The sequence below is a fragment of the Sinocyclocheilus anshuiensis genome, unplaced genomic scaffold, assembly GCF_001515605.1.
Source record: "Sinocyclocheilus anshuiensis isolate Anshui unplaced genomic scaffold, SAMN03320099.WGS_v1.1 scaffold193, whole genome shotgun sequence".
Taxonomy (NCBI): Eukaryota; Metazoa; Chordata; class Actinopteri; order Cypriniformes; family Cyprinidae; genus Sinocyclocheilus; species Sinocyclocheilus anshuiensis.
This window is the reverse complement of record NW_015536468.1, coordinates 150,304-170,233: the sequence shown is the minus strand read 5'-3', so window position 1 is coordinate 170,233 and position 19,930 is coordinate 150,304. Positions and strand designations below refer to the sequence as shown.

Genomic DNA, 19,930 nt, shown 5'->3' with positions numbered 1-19,930 from the left:
TTTAAATGACTTCTGTTGTGATCTGGCGCTATAGAGAAAATAAAATTAAATAAAATTAACTTGACCTTATAATATAATGGCAGGGGAAACACTGAGCCTACTGAAATCCATCCTGCTGCTGATTTATGTCTTTTGACACCACAAGCTAACAAAGAGAGAATAAGCTATTGTTCTCTTTCTTTCTCTTCCTCTTTCCCTTCTTGCAATCATTCACTTTTCTTGAAATACACATTTGTGTTCTTTCATTATTTCTTCAGACTAAAACTGTCTTTTCCTAATAGTGCAGATCCAATTAAATGTTTCCACTGATGCTCTGGGTTGGTGCATATCCTCACTTTTCAATCTGCTTACTGCTCCAGATCCCTCAGAACTTGCATTTCAGTAGAGACCAACAATCCCCAGCGTGTCTAATTAGTCATAAATACACATTAAAAAAAAACATTTTTTGGTTAATCAGTACAAAAAAAAAAATTTACACTCTTCATGGAACCACATGCTCACATTCTGAGCAGGGAATTACAGTTTATCCCTGTTGGCCGTGGCCAGCCAGCCTGGATTATTCCTTAAGAAGGTTTTGACAGTCGGATTTCTCTTTTTCTCCTCCCTTCCTGGGGTGTGTCTTGCAGTCCACAGTAACTCTGATGTTTTTGGCTTTGACCAAACCAGCTGCTCTATAGTTGACATGAGGTGGTCAGTATCTAAATGTTCAGAGAGGTTCTGGTGTAGGCCACTTGTTGGCAGTTTCATATTCTGTGAATTACAGAACAAATAGAAGAAAAAGAGGTTTGTGAATGTTTAAAAAGCATATTTTATTTATCCTGGTGCAATTCAAACCCACAGTTACATAAAACATTTTTTTTTCCAGATTTACCAAGGAAACTCTTTATATGGTTTGTCATTCTGTCAGTTTTTGAGCAAGAGTTGTGATGAAAGCAGAAATGAAGGAATGTTATTTCCCTTTTGACACTTTCTAATGAATTTTTGATTACTAGGCATAATAAACGTATATCAGTAAAATAACAGCTGCAAGCAGTCTGATTTAAGGGTTTAAAGAGAAACTTTTAAGTTTTCTGTGAAGGACTTCAAATGTTATGTGCTTTTAAAGATGTTTATAAATCTAAAAACTTAGAACTTCAAGCAAAATATTTGGGGCACTTTGACAGTTACAGTACTTAACAAATAATAAAATTTCATAAGAACTATATCTAATAAGAGCCATAATCGCTTAACTTAATTGGATTACAGAAGTTACTTTGAGTTCAGGGAAAGTTACGAACAAGGTTTAAAGGTTAGTTTACCCAAAAAGGAAAAAGTTCTGTCATCATTGACTCACGCTTGTGTCGTTCCAAACCTTTATGACTTTCACTGAATGTAGAGAAAAAATGTTTTTCCACTGAAGAAAGTCAGGTTTGGACTGACACCATAAATGATTACAGAATTCTCGTTTTTGGGTAAACTGTCCCTTCAAGTTTGTTTTCTGAGCACTTTCTACTCCAGTTGCATCTTTTCTATGCAGTTTGTTAAGCTTGAAGAGTCAAAACAATGAAGTGCATTCTAAAACGTCCCGCCCTGACCCACAGAAGACCTTGTGTTGACCTTGACCGACCTCTCCCTAAATATAGCTCTACATCTGCTTTAAATGGGGTCTCCAACTGTAAATGTTCCTCAGGGCCCAATGTTGAGAAATCATACCGTCCATCAATCAGACCGTCCGTCAATGCGTTGTGTAAATAATGAATAATGCTGTAGCTCCGCTGCATTTGCATTGGTAATGTGACACAGAACAAGCACTGCTGGCTGTTCACGCTTCACGCTTTGTGGGCTTTCGTCGTAGTTCCAGGCTGATGTGGTGGTACAAGGCTTTGGCCCTTTACAGTAATTTAATTTGCAATCTGTGGAATACATATCTAACTGCTTGCCTTGACATTTAAGTGGAATTTAATTTATTTTCCTTTCATTTCTCAAGAGATAAAGGCCCTGGCGATCGCGGCTGGCATCAGACGGCTGTTTTTTGCTCTCTTGCTGGGGAGCCAGGGGTTGTGTAACAGTTAGAAAACAGTTCTCAGAAGCCTGGTACTAAATTAAATCTCCTTAGCTCTTTGCGACCTGGCCAATGACTGATCTTGAATGCTCAGTCATAATTAATGATTGTCTGCTTGTTTTATGGTTTAATGAAAAATTATAATCCTGCTAAGCTGTGTCCTAAACAGACAGCAATTTAGCCCCCCTGTGATCGCCGTGTGCGGTTGATAATTCCATAATCTATTCGTTGTCATGCAGACTTTGGTACGCAGTAATTTTGATGTGCTACATGTGGTGTATAAAACGAAGCTGATGAGACGGTTTTTTAAGGAAAATAGCTGAACACACTCGTGGAAGTGGAGAGCTACAGTGTTTATTGATCTCTCATTAGCGCACAAGTGAGCAATTGATTTAGGCTTTCTGCTACTGCAACGAAGAGGAGAAACATTGAATTTAAGATATGCGGAATAGACAGCGGAAAGGAATTTAGTATGAAATAAATGCAGCATTGACCACTACATCATTTTAGTTCATAGAAAAGCAATGCGGGTGGTGTTAAACTTTCAATAACTGCTTATCAATGGGTACACAATGAAATAGGTTCACTGAAATTTTTCCACTGATGTGAAAGGTGAACAAGTTTGTATATGCATCTATTAATTTGTATGTGGATTGCAATCATAATGCTTGAAATATCATACCCCTTGACCTAGAAATAATGAATAATTCAAGGGGGCAAAAAATTGTGAAAATATTAGAATCTATCATCTTTAAATCAGCCTTAGCAACAGCATGATCTGACATGGACTACTCCTGTATATATCAATATGTACATGTTCACGTCAAACAACTCAAAAAGCAGAGCATAACACTAACAAAGTTCATGGATTCGATTCCAAAGAAATGCATAAACTTATAAAATGTATACCTTGAATGCAAAGTAGCTCACTTTGGATAAAGCTGTCTGCCAAATGCATAAATTAAACTAAATGAGTGTTGAATTACTCCATTTCATAAACTGCAGCTCACAAAGCAATGCATACACCTCCTATGGTTTAAAATAACTTCTCGGTTTCTAATAGTTTGGTATTTGCTGCTAGATGAATCATTTGGACATTTTTTTCTTTTTTTATCAGCAGAGTATTTTTCACTTCCACAGTGTCCTTCAGATTTTCTTTTTGTCCATTTCCCTCAAGAATAAGCTAACTTGTGTATTAATCTTGAGATCTGAAAGGAAAAATTAGCTGCCTTCTCTTAATGAAATTATGAACCACGTGGAACCAGTGTAAAGCAGTAATGAAATCTAAACTCAATGCAGTCATGTATACACAGCATGCTTACTTACTGCTTTGTTGTTATCCTAACAGAGGCCTCTGTAAGAGACAAAGACCGTACAAGACAGTCAGTGTCTTTGTTTAGGATGCTTTGTCAACCCCAATATTTGGCTGCTGGCCCATATTTTACAATAATAGTTTATTTAATCTCAGTGAAAATTATATATATCATTCATCTCATATTTAGCCCTTGATCTCTCGCGTTCCCTGGAAGACGTTCAAGTGTGCCAACAAAAGCCCTGTGTTCCTAATGAAACCCAGTGCCATCTCTACCAATACTAGCCTCTGTGCTGTCCGGCAACATGTAGAGATTATGTAAGATATTAGGAATTCATGCTGTGAGGGCCACATCCAGCCTGCTCTCTACCTAGAACCCCTGTTTATCTACCTGCTGGCTCAAGGCGTAAGGTAGAAACCATTGATTGCTACCTCAGAAAGAGGGAACATGAGGGCTTGCAGTGGTCAGGGTCCCTGCAGAGCTGTTACCCAATCTACAGATCTCTTTCAAGAGCTCATACAGTAGCCTGAAGGGCCACATTTAACTGTTCTATAGAAGCAGAAGGAAAATATTTACAGACATTGAGAGGTTTACTTTCATTGGAAAGGCTGAGAAAATAGGATCTCATTCTAGGAAAAATCAATGTCCAGTTAATGGGAAGGAGTTCACACAAGTCTTATGAAAGTGTGTTGACCTTTGCCAGTGACAAGTACTAGTGGCTGGTGTTTGTGTGTTGTGGTGAATTAGTGGTTCAAGTTACTGCAAGTATTGGTATTTCCGTTTAAAGGGTTAAATAGGTTAATAGTTTAATAGTTAACCCTGCAAAAAAGCATTCTGACATTAGTGTCTTGATGTTTTTATTGGAAAACAAGACTGAGTTAAACATAAAAAAAATACTTGAATTATTTTGAATTCAAATACTCATAAAAATATCAGTTTCCAAAAATATTAAACAGCACAACTGCATGTAAAATTAATAATAATAAGAGTAAATAACAAATGTTTCATGAGCACCAAATCAGCATATTAGAGTGATTTCTTAAGGATCATGTGAAAATTCAGCTTGAAATTCAGTTGCTGAAAATTTTCCAAAATATATGAAAACTGAAAACATTTCATTTACATTGTAATAATATTTTACAATCTTACTATTAATACCACTAGGTAAGCACAAAAGATTTCTTTCAAAAACATTAAAAAATCATACTGAATCTCAAATCCCAAACTTTTGAACAATAGCGTACATACATTTTTATCAGTCCATGCATTCCTTATGAACTGAACCCATGACATTGCTTTTGCTATGCTCTACCAGTTTAAAAAAAAAAAAAAAGAATAAAGAAACACTGTTCCCCCTGTGAATTGCTCAGAAGGATGAGGCCAGGAGGCCAGACGATATAAAATAAACATTAGTAGGATGGTATTAGCAAGCTAGGAAAGACTAACTACTGTCAACTCACAACTGCATTATACATGATGACCTGCTCATAGATAGAACCTTTTCAGTTTTCAGTGTTAGCATGAATACTCTAGGTACAAGACAAGGAAGTCTATAATCATTTATTTTAACAGCCAGATACATGCTGAATATCCACTATGTGTGTAGCTGTATATTAGCTCCATTCCACTCTGCTCTCATTAAATCTCATTCATTGTATCTGGCTGTGTCACCGTGTCGGCAGCTCTCTCCTCACACCGATGGTCAGGAGCTGTGACAATAGTGCGGTCAGGAAAGAGCATTCAATGCTCAACTTCACAAATCCCCACCTTCTCAAAGCCACACACTCAAAGCAGCGAAAACATAGCAACACATTGTAAATGCTGGTGATCAATTTTAATGTGTCATACATATCTGCAACAACACTGGACCTTTCTTCAGCCCGGATCTGGGCTTAAGCCCAGGCAAGAGTGTGCATTAATTCAGCCCTGCTAGTAACTATCTAGAGCTGTTATGTGAAAGACAGCAGAATGTAAGCCCTTCTAAAAAACAAAATATTTTTGGTTTATATAGAACATTTTTTTATTTTGTCTGAATACAGACCTACTTTTGAATATCAGTCACGAGAGAAAGATGCTTTTTGAGTCCAAAAACATGGGAGGCTACATTCACCAATTAGTTTAAGTTAGTAAGCACCAAATTAACCAGCATAAACCAGCCTGGAGTAATAAATCGTTTTAGCAGGCATGCTAACACTAGCATTTGTAGCAGCTAGGTTTGTTAGTTAAACCTTGAACTGCTTATTTTGAAGAAATACTTCACACTGTATTTTTAAGAAGTTAGCCACTGTCAGTTCAGAAAATATATGGACTTTATCACAGTGATCCAGCATGTGTTTTAGTATGCATGTTTATGCTTATTGCTGACTGGAGATTTTGTGTACTGTGGTATGGGCAGGAATAGACTGCTGTACTATATAAGTGAAAAGTGAGAGATGGACTGAGAGAGAGAAACAGAGACAGCGGGACAGGGAGTGAGGTGAAACCCTTTTTCATGGTGAAAGCTCTGCACTTTTGCTCTTGGCTCGTACAGCCGGGTCACATTTCTAGGCATAGGCAGAAAAAGACTGTAGGACACTCATGTATCAGCTTCAGAAAGGAGCATGCTGTGTATGCTTTCAATGTGGAAAATAAGAATAACTTAGCTCTTGTGCTAAACCTTTCTTCCTTTTTATATAGTTTTATACATCCATATATACATAGGAATGTATAAAACTATATAAGGAATATTTCATAGCAATGATGCCGATGTGTGGTTTTAGTGTACTAAACCAAAATCTTTCCATCTTATTTAAGGTCTCTGTGCTTATTGTGACGCACAAGCAGCATACCCCAGCTTGTGAGTCATATTAAGCAACCATCTTGCATTATGAGTGCAATATTAGTATACTGTATTTTCTTTTTTGCTTCTCCTCCTGGCACACTGAAGTGCAGCAAGGCTACATTTTGTTTCCAATCTTTAGAAAACCCACTCAGATGAAATCAATCACTGTGATTCAACTACTTTTTCAAGTGGACAGCTATTTACACAAGTGCACACACATGCAGTTAGTAATAGAAGCAATGGAAGCTAGAAGAGTCCGGCTAGCTCAGAGGCAGACCCTCGCTTTCCATCTCCCCATCTACACACAGACAATAAAAGAAGCTTTAGACAAAATGAAATTGGGCAACAGAGCCAGGTAATTGGTAAGTCCATTAAAATTAATGAAATTTCTATGCAGATGAGAGAGGTAATACTCAGGGAGGAACCTCAAACCATGCAGTGCTCTCTGTGGGAGGAGGGCAGTGTGCAGGCAGCTAACTGTGGGTATTCATGGACTCCCTTCAGCATAAACAGTGCTATTGCGCTCTTTATAAATCATCTGAATGCATGACCTGACATGCATTTTGAAATTCATAATGTGCTGATGGAGTTTGGAAAATACAGCCACACTAAATGACCCCTTTTTCAATTTATGCTCATAAATATTTCATCATATCAGGGAATTACAATCTTCAGAACCAGAGGAAAAGATGGATGGATGGATGGAAATATACATACAAAACAGTGCTGTGTGAGAAGTATTGAAGGGTAATTTAGACTCAATTTCAAAACCTAGTGAGGTGCCTACAGATGCTGCATTATAAGGCGTCATCAGTGAAATCCCAGAATGCACTTCGCTAAGTTCACGGGAGGAAAAAAAATCCAATATGGCTGATGACAAAAGAGAAATTGAAGTTATATTTCATTCAATTCTGAAAAATGATGAAAAATTGTTTGGTGTAATTAAGTTTTTTATTATTTTACACTATTTTGTATTATTATGCTGAGTATTGTGTTATGTTGCTGCCTATACTTTCCAAATCAATCACTTACTAGATTTATTGATCATTAGTGAGCTGCAGGCAGCTCACTAAGTTTTAGAAGAGAACAAGAATATGTCTAAATTCATACAATTTCTAAATACAATGTACTAAATTAAATCCAGAACTTACTTTCTAACTGTTAATAAATTATGTGTAAAATGTAGTGCTGTCAATCCAGGCCCGGGCTTGGCCCCCCCACGGACATCCCTGTGCCCGCCCCTTCGGACTGAGGGGGACGGTCAGTCTTGAGTTTAGTGTGTATTATAGTCTTACTCATACAACTGCCTGCTGTTGCTTCTGATTGCTTTTAGATGGAAAAGCTGCCATTACCCCTGGTCTATGATCTGTTTTCTTCGTAATAATAGCATAACAAAATAGATTTGGCAAACAATCCAGTGTATCTGCCCTTCTGCTTTGGAAAGCGTCAAATGATTTTACAATGCATTTTCGCAGAGGTGAGCAATGTAGCCAATCACAGACATGTTTGTTGATTTCTAAAACGCAATGGCCAATCAGAGGTGTTTAGGTTGGAATCCACGCACTCACTGCTCCAGTCACCGTTTTTTGTCCAGTTCTGAGTTCTATCATGCTCGTAACTTCTTTCTAACAAAGACATTAAAAAAGTTTCATCGTGTAGTCACGTTCATTGTTTTTTTGTTTTTGTTAGATCGTGATGAATGAGTGACAGTTTTTAATAAATTTAAAGGGAGTACTCTTTGCATGCCGTATACGAGAATATATTCTGAATTTAAATAAAACTTGTGTTTTTCATGCTTGACAAGCGGCCACGTACGACACAGAGATAGTTAACTACTACACTATATAGAAAAAGCAGAAAAAGATCATTTCAAAAGCACAGATGTGATTCTGCAACCGAGCCTGGTTCAAACGCAGGATTTAGGTAAGGAAATGGTTATTATTTGTATTGGCTGCCACGCCAAATCATGCACACCTGCTTGCTATCCTATTAATTTAACAGTGTTTTTGTGAACATATATATGCTTTAATAACAAATAATTGTAACACTTTACAATAAGGTTCGGTTAATGTTAGTTAATGTATTAAAGTGTATTAACGTGTTAGTTAATTATTGTAAAGTGTTACCTAAATAATGTATTTTCAGCGTTCACTTGAAAATATTAAACTATTAATATTAAAATATTTTTTATCCTAAAATCCTAAAAGCTACAAAAGTTATAGATTTCCTCCTTTTTTCTTTTGTTGTTTGATTAACAGACATCACAGCAGCTGGGTTATTTAGGTTGTTTTGGCATCTTTAAGAGCTGCTGCTGCTGAACGTGACACGGATCTGACACGCATCGTATTTTCTCACAACTCTTTACCTTTTCTGGCATGCTTCAGGTCCCTAATGAGCTGACAAGTTGAATCGGGTGTGTTACGTAGATGAGGGAGACAGTTTTGCTCCAGGACAGTTTTGAAAAGCACTGCATTTCAGAGACATGTTTTTAAATGTGACTCATTTATAACAAATACTTGCATGCACAGTTTTAAGGCAGCTCGCCTTAATCGTCTTTTTGGTAACTTCATCTCTTAACTGACGACATAGGCTAACTACGACATTGCATGCTTGTAGTTTAATTTGCGCTATAATATGAAATTTTATACAGTGCGCGCCACTGCATTTGTTCGTGCAGCTCAGCTCAGTATAAGGGCAGACAGGACAGGAAAATGACCTCTGTGACACACTATTGTTGACAATAACCACAACAATAATAAACAAGTACAATGAAAGTACAATTTAACCACAAAGAATTCAACTTAAATCAAGTTAGTTTGCTGGTCATAGACGGTCTTTCAGCCTAGTTAGAAAACCCCTCAAAATGTGAGAAAACCCCTCCAAAAAACATTTAACAGACCAGCAAACTTCTATTTGAACACTGACATTTTACATGCGAGTTGGAAAAAGGCTCGGGCTGTTTGTGGTTATTTATAGGGCTGACAACGATGTGTGTGGAAGCTACTGTCATCTGTACAGCTGAATCCATCGACACACGTCAATCACACAACCTTTAGATCTTTAAGTTAAAACAGTTAAGTTATCTTCCTTCCTCTCTCACTCTCGCCATGATCCATACACACAGGCAAAATGTTTTTTTTGTGCTTAATAAATGCAGAATTGAAAATTCTGTCATCATTTACTTACTTCCATGTTGCTGTTGTTTTATTTGTCGAATACAAAAATTCAAGCAATTGACCCTTTTCAAAAACCCACCCCCATTAGTTACTGCTGCTACGTCCGACAAGCCATCTCTCACGCCAGACGTTCTCACACAGTGAAATTTACATTGCATAGCAATGACAGCACGCCAACAGACAAGACAGAACACGTTACTTTTGGTATGAAACAAGGTCTCAGCTTTCAAATGTTGTCTTTTAAGAAATTCAAACAATAGATACCATTTTGTGGCTCTTTAATGTATCATGACAGATCACTGTAGCGCCTCAGTTCAAGCGGCACGTGAACCAATCATCTTTTCATGTTTACTAGTTATAGCATGAAATAAACATGAATGAACATCCGAAAGTATCTTGTTTCAACCGCATTTTTCAAGTTCAAGTCCTCCGACGTTAATCTGCTCTCTTAGTCTGGTTTGTTTGTTGGACAAAATTGCAGATTCTGTGTTATGATTGGTCAGATCACCCGTCAATCAAACTCCCTGTGAAGGGTGAACTGAACTGGTGACTGGAGTTTCTATCATTAAAACAACAGATATAAAAAAGTGGTCCATATGATTTATGTACTACTGTCTTCAGAATCATTTTTTGAGTCAGACTTTTCAGTAAATTGCTTGAAGCAGTTCACAAAATGGTCATAGTGAACATTTTTGTCTGACGAGTAAATAATGACAGAATTTTTTGTAAACAATCCATTTAATATTACTGTTATCCATCTTTTCTCAACAGATAAGATTAGCAAACACACTTTCAAATTCTCCCCACAAAAGCCCTAAACAGCTTTTTTAAAATGGCTTCCACTTGATTTCAAAATAACCATAAAAGCCATTGCGAAAATGTAGCACTTGAACATGTACAGAGGAAGATGTCATCTTGTGTGTTTTGTTTTTGCAGATGGTCTCAAATGACGAAGAGACTCAGGTTTTCGGTTATCTGAGGTGTCATTTTTAATGTACAGTACGTGCTTAAGCTCTATTGGGGACACACGTAGCATTTATGGAAAATCTGAAGCACTGCTGTGTTTTGGGATGAACCCTGGTGCTTCAGGGAAATTGCTTCTAGAAGCTGGGTCAGTAGAGCAGCCCACCCTCCACCAGTGTGTAAGCGTGTATATGTCAGAATATATGTTTTTTCTCTTATTAAGACTTGCTTTTCACCATTTAAACCTCCATTTTAAACTATTTACCATCTATATGGGAATTCTATGCCTTAGCTTCTTTGCAATAAGGGCTTTGTACACCTCTGAGAAAAGGTTCTCCTCAGGGAAGACTCTCTCCTGTGCTTGTTAGGATTGTGTGTTCCTGTGTGCTGCAGAGACAGACTGTCTTCACTCTGAATAGTGATTATTGTATAATTTACCCTGAGGGAAAGTACATTGCGTAAACTATTTGAGCTCCCCGTTTTTTTTTTTTCAAATAGTGGTTTAATCTCTTAACTGACCTGATTTCCTTGATGGCTTCCCACTGTTTCATACTCCATGACGGCACAAACACGGTGTGGAGGGCATCATGATATTAAAAAACAGTCACGCAGATGTGCTTATAAAAATAGTCCTCTTTTGCTTGTAGGAAATCGGTGAGGTCAGCGGGGTCCGGATTTCAGATTTATTTGCAAAGAAGCTCATTAAGGGTTGACCTTGTCCAGTGGGGAATATAGGATGACCGGAGGATCCCGGCAGAGGTGGGAAGTTGTGGCTCATTGACATTCATTCCTCGTAAGGGCAGCAGGGAGCACGGTGCTTTTAAGATAGAGATCAGGTTTTCTCCCAGAACATCCTGTTAAGTAGGCCAACGGGCTATTCCGCCTCGTCTCATTAGCTTTTCACTTTGAAGTCAATCCCCTCCCATTATGTTTTGTTTTAGAGCGTTTAAAGCATTAATATTTATGTGCTCCTCAAACCTGATTCTGAACTTCTGACCGATTCTATTGCAGCTGACATAAAAGACCCACAAACTATTACGTGCTGTGGTATTATATAGTCTACGATTTTGCAAATGATTTTAAACCGATGTTCAAAAATGGTCTGTACAAATATAAATAACAATGAGAATACTAATGAAATAAATGTGAAATATTGTAACACTTAAATCTGTTAACTGGCAGCCGTACAAAGGAATAATATTCTCTGCAAATCACATTAATCTGCAATTACTAGCATATCAAATCTCTAACCTGGAACATCAGATCACTAAAATGCAGATTTCAGTTCTTAAAGCATTGCTGGAGTTTAATACACACTGATATAGCTAGAGCAGCAAGGTTTGTGATGCACTTATTGATGCATCAATAATCTGAATGTGCACTTAAAATATGTAAATATACTAGGAATATCTGAATCATGAGTGTTTCATAAGTTTCGTCATACTTCATCCATGAAATTTGGCCCTGGGCCCCTTGAATTCAAGTGACAGACCTTAATATATTGATAAATGTATCCCGAAAGTCACCTTGGGCTATTTTTTGGATTACTGTGTCTCTCTGATAACGATACTGCACATAATATGCAGAGAACTAAGTGTGTGTGTCGATAGATTCAGATGTAGTCGTATTGTCTGAGCTGTCTCCTTGTAATTTCTGAATGGTCTCTACAAAAAAAGTGCCTACCATGTGTGTGTGTGTGAAAGAGAGAGAGAGTTCTTTGAACAACAGAATAGTGTCTGCTCAGAGGACTTCAAAGACAGTCACTTCTATTTTCGCTTCCGTTTTATCATCTCTCCATTCAACCACTAACAAACAGGCCAAAGGTCCAATGGACTGATGCGAAAAATATTGTTCCTGTATGCTTATTGACTCACAAGGCTACTTTATGCTTTCTGACACTCTCCACTCTGCTTCCAAACACTGATCTGAAAGGTTTAGGCTTTTCTATGGCAGCAGAAAGCATAAGCCTTGAACCAGTATGACGCTGAAAAAAATGATAAAACTATACTGGATATTAATTAGCAAAGAGACAGCAATATTATTAAAAAATTAAAATAAATAAATAAATAAAAATGCATCCATTGTCTCATATAGCTCAAAATTCAACTTTTTGCTTATGTCACTGGTGTTAATTTTCATACAAAGAAAATACATGGTGGTCATTAGATTTCATGTTTAAAAATTGTTTATAGTTCATGTTTCTCTTGCATGCTGAACAAAAGCTATGCTACTATCACATCTTACACTTGAAGCCTCTAGCTGTCAACATGGAAATGTGAGAAAATTATACATGACGGCCTGAAACTGGAGCAAGTATGTCCCATGCTTCTTTCTAAGAGACTGAGAGGTATTGATTTGTGTCTGCTACACTGCTTCTCGTAGGAATATTCATTGTGTTCTCATTTTAAGCTGAAAGGCCGGACTGCAGTGTGAACTGGCGCAGATGATGAGAGCGTTAGAGAGATGGCTGATGGGACTATTTAATGAGAGGCCCAGCAGCTGACCTTGTGAAGGACTGCAGGGAAGCCCTATATTGACTGATTACAGCAGAGGTGAGGGGAAAAACAAAAGAGGAAGATAGAGAAAGTAGCAGAGTTGGTGACTTGGGTTGGTTATAAAGGAAGAAGATAACATACGTTACTGAATCAGCCTCTTGTCTCCTCATCACTTTAACATGCATTTACACACAGTAGATACACAAAAACGGCCACATAGCGCCTGAGAAAGTGAGTATCAGTGTCCTGTCTGCATCTCCTGCTGGAGCACACCTGCTCCTCCCATGTTAATGAAGATTCTACTGCAGTGCTGCTCAGACACTTCCAATACATTCCCAGAACACCACCGCACTGCTCATTACTTTGCTACAAGGAGCCATTGTATTGAAATTCTTCTTATTCCTGTGTTTTCTGATTTTCTGCAACTAATTCAGCGCAGACCACTTAACTGTATTCAAACGAAGTTTTGTACAGTAGATCCACAGTGGTACCCAAAGGGTCCACCAAGTATTTAATCTCAAACATATCTTTATTGTAAACAAAAATTTACACAAAAATAGTTAGGTTTGACCAAAAGGAATAGTTTATCCAAAAATTTAAATTTGCTAAAAATGTACCCTCAGAACCACCAAGATGAAGATGATTTTGTTTCATCAGTACAGATTTGGATAAATTTAGCATGACTTGATTTGGGTGCCGTTGGCATCAGAATGAGAGTCCAAACAGTGGATAGAAACATCAAAACATTCTAAGTAATCCACATGACTCCAGTCCATTAATTAACATCTTGTAGAGTGAAAAACTGCATGTCTGTAAGAAACGAATCCATTATTAAGCTTTTTTAACTTTAAACTGTATCTTTTAGCCAAAACATGAGTCTATAATCTATAATAATGTGGAAAAAAACCCATCCCCTGTTGTCCTCGCGCATCAAAATTCACCAACATTTGGGTTTCAACACAACTGGACTGTTTTTGCTTGTAACGGTGCTTGATCTGTGCGTGTTCCTCTCACAAGATGACTTTCTCACTACAATAAGCAATATTGTAGATAGAGGCCTCATATTTTAGCCAGAACCAACAGTTTGAAATGTAAAAATTCTTTGATGAATTTGTTTTTACAAACACATAGATGTTTGCATCAAAAGATGTTAATTGATGGACTGGAGTGGTCTGTGTTACTTGTGGATTATTGTGATGTTTTTATCATTTGTTTTGACTTTCATTCTGACGGCACCCATTTATTGCAGAGGATCAATTGGTGAGCAAGTGAGGTAATGCAAATTTTTTCCAAATCAAATAAAGCTAATTTTTGTGGGTGAACTATTCCTTCAACTGTGTACTTGAGTAATTATTATTTTGATGTCTTTGATATGTAAGCACAAGGCCAGGCTGAAAATGCAACAGTTTTAATACAATATGTAAGAGGTTCTCAATATCTACATTTTTAGACTTTCCATTTTGATTATTCTTACTTTATACTTTTGGAAATATATAACAAAAATGTTAAAACCTCCTCTTGAGAATATTTTACATTCAAAATCTAAAGTGATTATTTCATTGTAATTTGCATGCTGAATTGCCATTGTTGTTTTGTATATATTTGCTTACTGAATTCTGATTCAACCTGATTTTGATTCATGTTACAGATGTGTTGATTCTCATGGAGCTGACAGAAAACACATTAGACAACGTCAGAGTTTAAAGCTGCTCTGATGTGGCAATTCATTTATGCAGAATCAAAGCCTTAAACTAAAGCTAACATAAAAAAAATAATTAAAAACTTTTTTTTCGCTGTCTTGAAAGTACTAGTATCTCCTTCAGGAAATGCAAATATAGTTTATATGCAAGCACCATGCCCGAGAACACATTTTAGTTTATGTTTACATCTTAATGCCTTAATTGAAGAACAAGGTCACAAACAAGCTAAAAAAGGCAGCTCTGTCAATAAAAAGAAACTCATTGCTGCCTGAGGAAAAATTCCTACTCCATACACATTGAACTGAAGTAAGTACTTACATGTTTTATGGACTTTTTTCTTTCTTGAGATCTTTAACAGCTTCAAGCCACTGTGCTTAATATAGACATAATGTTTTACATTCTCAAATAACATTTGCACCATAAAACATCTCTACTTACTACCAGTATGAGTGTGTGTGTCTTTCTCAGGGCAGGGTAGGTTTATATGTTTGTGAGTTTACAATTTATTGCAGTCATTTGAAGCTGCAGAGGGCAGAGACAGTTTGAACTCAGGGGTGTTTATGAAAGATATTGACAAATGCAACATGTACAGAAGCAGGTCAGAGGTTTAAGCACCTTCATTCATCTCCAGTACTGCTGTTCTGCTCCCTTCAGCACCATTATAATGTTATTACCTTACACTGATGGGGCTCCGCAAACTATTAGGCTTTAAATAGATCAGGTATTTTCATCAAATGAGTGTTTTTGACTAGCAGTACTCGGGCATAATTTGGCCACATAACAGCATCTTTCTGCAGTAAAATAATTCACGTTGTGGATAGATAGATAGATCAAAGTCATGTATTGGCACATCAGAGTGTTTTTTGCAACAAATTAACAACAAAAAACTCCTGTAAACCTCTGTACTCTGGAAAAAGCATGGATTTTTATATGTCTGCTTAACATTTCTTTTGAGAGAGGTATTATTTTTCCGTTTTTTACCCAAAATATGATGGATTGGCCATTATTGAGTGCTATAAACACATGTAATGTGTGTTTCATTCATACTCCACATGCATCATAGAAGTAACACTGATGACGTTCCAGGAAATCCCTAATATGGATAAAGGCATTGCTATAGCCTATCACTGTAACTGAATAAAAAGAAGATATAACCTTAAACGTTTTGAATGATGAAATGTAAGGACAATAAACACTCTCCTGCGACAATATATAGTTTATCTGTATTCTTCAAGCCATCTCGGGTATTTTCATAATGATTAAGTATATTTGTAAGCCATTTCTAATCGTCATTGCCTTTATTTCATTATATAATATATTCTGTGATAAGAAGGCACATCAGATCACAAAAGGAAATTATTTCAAACACTCGACTGATGTTGTGAAGTAAAAACAAGTTATAATGTTCTTATTTGTTGGACAACAGGTTTAGAAAGGCTTATCATTGCATGTCATTACAAGGGTTGATGCTCGGCGTGTGTTGCTTTTTCAAATATAAACGGGGAGGCGTTTCCTCATCTCAGCACGTGAACTCACGGGCACACACACAAACACACACAGCCAATTCTGAGAGAAATAAAACACACAGAAATTATTTAAACACAAAACTGCAATTCAGGAGCGCGTATTGAACCGTGGATGTCGTACCGAACAGTTCAATATTATATAGAGAATTGTGACATCCCTAATAGATAGATAGATAGATAGATAGATAGAACAGCAGTTAAAATGAACTATAGAATGATAAATCGAATGAATGACAGAACGTTATAACACTAGATAGAACAATGGATGGATAGATGAGATTGAAGTGTGTGCAGTGTTTCTCTGGATGCAGGTCTTCTTGGCTTAAGTGAAGTATTACTGTAATAAGCCTTAAGCAAAGTAAATCAATAGAGAAACGGATTGCTTTTGGTTTGGCTCTGAAGAACCTCTTAACTTATTTCTATTGTCTGTTTATGAATATGGAGTTAATAAGGATCCTTTAAGGGATAGTTACCCACAATTTTTAGTTTGGTCATCATTTACACACCCTTAAGTTGTTCCAAACCTGTATGAATTTCTTTGTTCTGTTGAACAAAAAAAAAAAAAAGATATTTTGAAGAATGTGGGTAACCAAACAGTTGCTGATAGCCATTGACTTGCACAGTATGGGTATTGCTACCCACATTCTTCAAAAGAAATTCATACACATTTGCAACAATATGAGGGTGAGTAAATGATGACCACATTTTCATTTTTGGGTGAACTATCCCTTTAAAGCTTTATTTGTGTGTGTGTGTGTGTGAATGAGCAGATGAGGGACAGAGAGAGTCCTTCCAGTACAGAGTCGCTGCAGAAGTGACACTTGACTTAGACAGAAGGTACTTTTCATCAGCAGACACTCAGGGTCACACCTCTTGCTGGTGCAATCACACTGTATGTAACACGGATTAGAGCAGGCTTTTCTCTCTCTCATGCCATTTCTCTTTCTCTCCCCCTTTATTTTTATCCTCTCTCTTGGTGTGTACATGTGCGCTTGTAAACAGCAGTGTCAACAAGACAAAAACATGCATGTTATTTGTTAAGCCTACCATTTTACATCCATATTTATTCTTCAAAAATATGGCTAAACGCACCCATCCATAATTAATGTGGCCATATGTATTCATCAATGCATCCAGCTAATGCTGTTATTCAAAGTGATTTGAAGCTAGGAGTGGATCAATATCAAACCTTGGCGTTACCAGCCTTTGAAACCTTAGCATCAATATTAAATCAATATCTTAGGCAACAAATAAACAGCCTCGGTCAACTGATCAAAGGAACCTAGGGCTGTCAAAGCATTCAATAATTAAATGTCAATAACAATAGTATTTCATGATTAACTTCATTGTTTTAGCACATTTGTGTCCTTTTTAAGGAGGAGAAACAAAATAAAGTGTTCATTTATTTAACACCTAACTGGTGTTGTTATTGTTATTTAAAAGTATTAAAAATGGTTTTCGTTAATTGAAATGAAGCTTAAGAAAAATACACATATTATATGAAAAGCTGAAGATCTAAAAGTAAAGCTAAAATAAAATAACGCTAAAAATTAATAAAAAGGACAAAAGCATATAAAATTATTTAAACTTTAAAATTGAAATGAAAACAAAATGCAAAAATAAAATCTGATTTGAAATACTAATAAACACTATAAATAGTACTAAAATTATACGGCACATAAGCAAAGACAGGACCGAGAAATATTTCTACAACAGTGCTCACAGACTCAAAATGCATCAATGCATCAAAACACACAGGCAATACAAAAACTGAACTCGATGCAAATCTGGAACAAGAACTTCCCATACATTTTATTTAAAAACAAAACAAAACAAAACAAAACAAAGCTTTAGTAAACATTCCAGTCTGATTCATTAATTAATCATTTTTGTGAGCTGGTTGAAACGATTCATCAATAAGATGAATGCGTTTGCAGCGATGGCGCCGCAGACGGCAGCCTCAGTGTTTGGCTCTCCAGTGTTTGTATTGTTTTTGTTAGTTTTTCCTGTTTTTTGTTTCTCAAATCACTCTGGATCCATCACATCCAAGCCATCTCCTTTTTGAACTTTTGCCATCTGGTCGGCGTTACAGAGCACCGAATACCAGGACAGCAAGGCACAAGAACAGTTTCTTTCCCCAGGCAATCTGCCTCATGAACAGTTAATGTTCTCCCATTGTGCAATTAAAGTATGTGCAATAACCTTATACCTATTTATCACCTAAACCCTAGTACATCCCTACAACTTATTTTATTTTATTCTATTCCTATTCCATCTATAGCACACCTGTACATACAATTTATTCTTTTTTTTTTGTGGTTTATATTTATGCATGTGTATTTTATTCACATCTCATTTTTATTATCTGTGTGTTGTTGTTGTCTCCGTGTACTGGAAGCTTGTGACACTATAACAAATTCCTTGTATGTGCAAACATACTTGGCAATAAAGCTCTTTCTGATTCTGATTCTGATTTCTGATTCTGAGATCTTATTCAAAAGAATGATCATATTATTCAGCCGGTTTATCGTGGAGAGCTGTGACAGTGCTGCTAACCTCATTTGCCACATTGAAGCATTGTATTTTCCCTTTTACAATAAATGTCTTGGTGCTGCCCATTTACCAAACAGAACAAATGAAAGGACAAGTTATAACTATAAATTATAGGTTGTCTCACGCCTTTTACACAAAAAGGCAGTGTAAAACAGTTCTTTGGGTTAATTAGCTGCTCTATAAACAAGTGAATAATTACCATTATCTCTGAGTCAGTGAGTCAGCCCACTATTTTTCTGAGGAACTCAGTGTAGCGTGGAAAGCACTATGTTCATATATACACTGTAAAAAAAAATTCCATAAAATTTACGGTAGAAAATCGGCAGCTGTGGTTGCCAGAATTTTACAGTAAAAATTACGGTAGCAACGTGTAAGGTTTTACGGTTTTAACTTAAATTTATAGTTTAATTTCATTAATTGATATAATGTTGCAATAAACATTCATTTAACAACATTAGGTGTAACACACAACCCTAATATACAAAACTGATAAGAAAAAACTAAGAAAAAACATAGTTATTTCAACTAAAAAACATCAAATTTGAAATGTAACGCAGGGAATTATGGGAATGTCAATTTACAGTAAAATTGTACAGTCTTTTTCACTTCCAAAAACGGTATAATTGTACCGTAAAATTAATAAATACCAATACATGTAATGTCCAATACAGTTTTTCACCGTATATAGTAGAGCAATTTACTGTTAACCATTTAACAGATTTTTACTGTAGCATTTTTACAGTCTTTTACCGTTAAATTCACGGTCAATTTTTACAGTTATTAGAGGAGCTGTTATTTTGCTAATAGTACCATCGATATTAAATTAACCATCTAAAATGTATGCTCAATCTATTATTTTTTTCTGCAGCTCTGATATCGGCTGGCTGTTGCACCAGCTCCTGTAGAAATGTCAAGCTTTGGGACAGGTAAGGCTCACATCTGTACTGTACAGTGCACATGTATGTTATTAATGCATAAAACAGCTCGAAAGAGCATTGGTTTGATGATATTTCATATGGTTATATTTGTGTTTGTGTGTTTACACTTAGAATAGTGTAGTACACCAACATTCAAAAGTTTGGGGTCAGTACATTTTTATTTTTGGACAAATTAATACTTCTATTCAGCAATGATGAATTAAACTAATCAATTCAATTCAAATAAATGCTGTTCTTTTGTTAATGATGCAGCAGATTTAATTGCAGAATATTTCCACCTTCAGGACAGCATTAGAATAGTTTGCCCTCTGAATTTGCTAAGCACAAATCAGCTTTTACACACACACACACACACACACACACACACACACACACACACACACACACAGACACACACACACACA

The 19,930-nt window shown here is 36.4% G+C and overlaps 1 protein-coding gene across 2 annotated transcripts in view; it reads left to right on the top strand.

The window, feature by feature from the left end:
- LOC107693348 (coiled-coil domain-containing protein 85A-like) overlaps window positions 1-19,930 on the top strand; it is a 33,054-nt gene that overhangs the window by 7,360 nt on the left and 5,764 nt on the right. Inside the window, exon 3 of one of the 2 annotated variants that reach the window (XR_001634738.1) lies at window positions 19,457-19,493. Coding sequence is in view for 1 of the 2 variants with exons in the window: in XM_016492731.1 (XP_016348217.1) it covers window positions 19,457-19,514 (58 nt within the window). In the remaining variant the exon portion in view is untranslated. Of the gene's footprint in view, window positions 1-19,456; window positions 19,515-19,930 lie in introns of those variants that run through there. The other variant, XM_016492731.1, reaches the window with a different exon arrangement.